The sequence below is a fragment of the Chrysochloris asiatica genome, unplaced genomic scaffold, assembly GCF_000296735.1.
Source record: "Chrysochloris asiatica unplaced genomic scaffold, ChrAsi1.0 scaffold00019, whole genome shotgun sequence".
Lineage (NCBI taxonomy): Eukaryota > Metazoa > Chordata > Mammalia > Afrosoricida > Chrysochloridae > Chrysochloris > Chrysochloris asiatica.
In genome coordinates, this window is record NW_006408537.1 from 22,644,511 (window position 1) to 22,646,992 (window position 2,482).

Sequence of the window (2,482 nt, forward strand, 5' to 3'; positions counted from 1 at the left end):
ACAAACAAACAAACAAAAACCTGGTTGTGAACCTCGTGGTCAGCAGCTCAAATCCTCCAGGCCCTCTACGTGAGAGAGATGAGGCTTTCCGCAACTTGCAGTTAAACAGCCTTGTGGCCCAATATTCCGTGTTGTTGTTGGAGCTCCACACTACACGTCTCGCTGCGGCTCCAAGTAGATACACATATATGTAGTCCATTTTTACACAAGCAGTCTCTTAAAAGCTAGCATTAATTTTTTTCCCAGAGCCAATGTAGCTAGGTGGTTAGGTGCAGAAGTGAAGTGTCTGAGTTGAAGTGTATCAACCAGCTTGATAGGGTAGCTACCATTATTATATCTGCTCCATAGTTTGATTGTAAGAACTGTGCCTGGCTCATAGGAAGCACTATATAAATCTTTCAAATTATAATCAGATGTTAGAAAAAGAATAAAAGAAATAAGGAATACTAAATATGGGCTCTTCTACAGGTGTGGTGCTGTAGGATAAGCACTGGACTGTTAACTGAAAGATTGGGAGGTCAAATCCACCAGTTTCTCCACAGAAACCCTATACATGGTCACTATGAGTCAGAACCGACTCTGTGGCACTAACAACAACAAATTAGAGCAGGAATTCTGGTGTAGCACTGTAGGATAGGCACTGGATTGCTACCCACACTTAACAGTAGCAACAGAGCAAGAGCAACTTTGATTCAAGTCCAGCTAATTTCATTAGTTAGGTGACCTTGAGCATGTTACTAAATATGTCAGAACTTTTATTTTTAAGTTTGAAATGGTAATCATGGAATTTTTTATAAGATACTGGGTAAAAGAAAGCTACCTACACATAGTGATGGTGGTTATGTGCCGTGGAGTCGGTTCAGACTCATAGCGACCCCGCACATGGTTTCTGAGGCTGTAAATCTTCACGGGAGCAGAAAGCCTCATCTTACTCCCACAGAACCACAAACTGCTGGTAGTTTCGAACTGCTGACTGTGAGATCAGCAGCCTGACTCATAACCACTATGCTACCAGAGCTCCTTAACCTATACATAGTAACTATTCAATTTTAGGCTATCTTTCCTTACAACAATAGATCTAGTTGAAGACCAAAATATGTTCTTTATTCTTAAAATTTTTTTTTTATGGCAAATACAATTTTTTCTCTGTGTTTCTTCTAGGGTGAAAATGGTTTTCATGGTGCACCAGGCTTACCTGGTCTAAAGGTAAAGAGTATTTCATCTAAGTTAAAGAATTTTAACATTTTGAAAATGGAATTCATACTTAGTAATATAGAGTGAGGATGAAGAAAATTTACTTAATGAAATGAAATTCCGTCTAAGATTCTTTCCTCACAAACTGGTCTTTCTAAGGGGGAACATGGATGCAGTCTTCTCTCAAAAGAGACCATGCTAGAAGAAAGCTTAATCAGAGAGCTTAAGCCACATGGTTTTCCAGATAGGTCAACAACTAAGCTTTCTGGACAGTGGGAGTGAACTACTGATCTGGGAATGTTTTCATTATAGATTGGAATAATTTTCATTGCCTTGTACTATATTGGGTTATTTTTTGCTTATCTTCCTTTTTTGTATATCCCAGATTGAACTAGGCATAATGATTACAATGAAATACAATATTAAAATATTGCAAAGGTGCTATAGACTACTAGTCTTTTAAAAAATACCATTCAGAATGACAGATTCCTAATAAAAGATGTATATTAGCGAGACTGCATCTTTCTGTGGCTTGAAACTTGTCTTTACCAAGGTAAACTTTATCGATATTCCTTTACTGTCCAAGGGCTACTTTTCTTCTCTATGAAGAAACATGATTATATATGGTCAGTATTACTGGAAACAAAAAAGACTCATGTTTTTAAGTTTCCTAGAGGGATAAGGAGCCACTTCAGGTGAGACCAGCTGTCAGGATACCACCCAGATAATTCCCACATGGAAGAGCATTGTTGATGCAATATCAGATGCCCACCAAAGCCAGGCAGACCATTCTATGCTCTAGAGGAATTTTTCTCGCCTTGGCATAAGATGTCAGAAGCTACTATTGCATCTAGGTTTTTCTCTGTAGCTGAAAATTATCATCAAAAAAAGATATGCTATTATTTATATTTAAAGCTTTTGAAAAATCGTCTTTTACTTGGCTTGATAAAGATCGAACTGGCAGTGATGAAATGGCAAGCTTCTGAATTTCTTCACAGCTTCTAGACAAAATCCATTGAGACAGCATGTGCTACATCTTCGAGTCAAGTTGCAAGCCAAGGGATGTGCAGATTTATCTGCTGGGAAATAGTTTTGAACTTTCCAGCAGCTGTTTGCGGTAGCTGTATCATACTGACATTGTGGTTGATAGGATGGGGTATTTAACAGCTTCGATGTCAGCTTGAATGAACAGATCAAGTTCAAGTCTGTATTTTAGGTCAACAAAAAAAGGTAGAATATGCATTTAGTGTCAAATATACCTAAATATACTTGGTATATATATATATAT

At 37.8% G+C, this 2,482-nt stretch overlaps 1 protein-coding gene across 1 annotated transcript in view; it reads left to right on the forward strand.

The window, feature by feature from the left end:
- COL19A1 (collagen, type XIX, alpha 1) overlaps positions 1-2,482 on the forward strand; it is a 506,470-nt gene that overhangs the window by 139,536 nt on the left and 364,452 nt on the right. Inside the window, exon 13 of the mRNA XM_006835782.1 lies at positions 1,162-1,206. Within this exon, the coding sequence (XP_006835845.1) occupies positions 1,162-1,206 (45 nt within the window). The remainder of the gene's footprint in view (positions 1-1,161; positions 1,207-2,482) is intronic.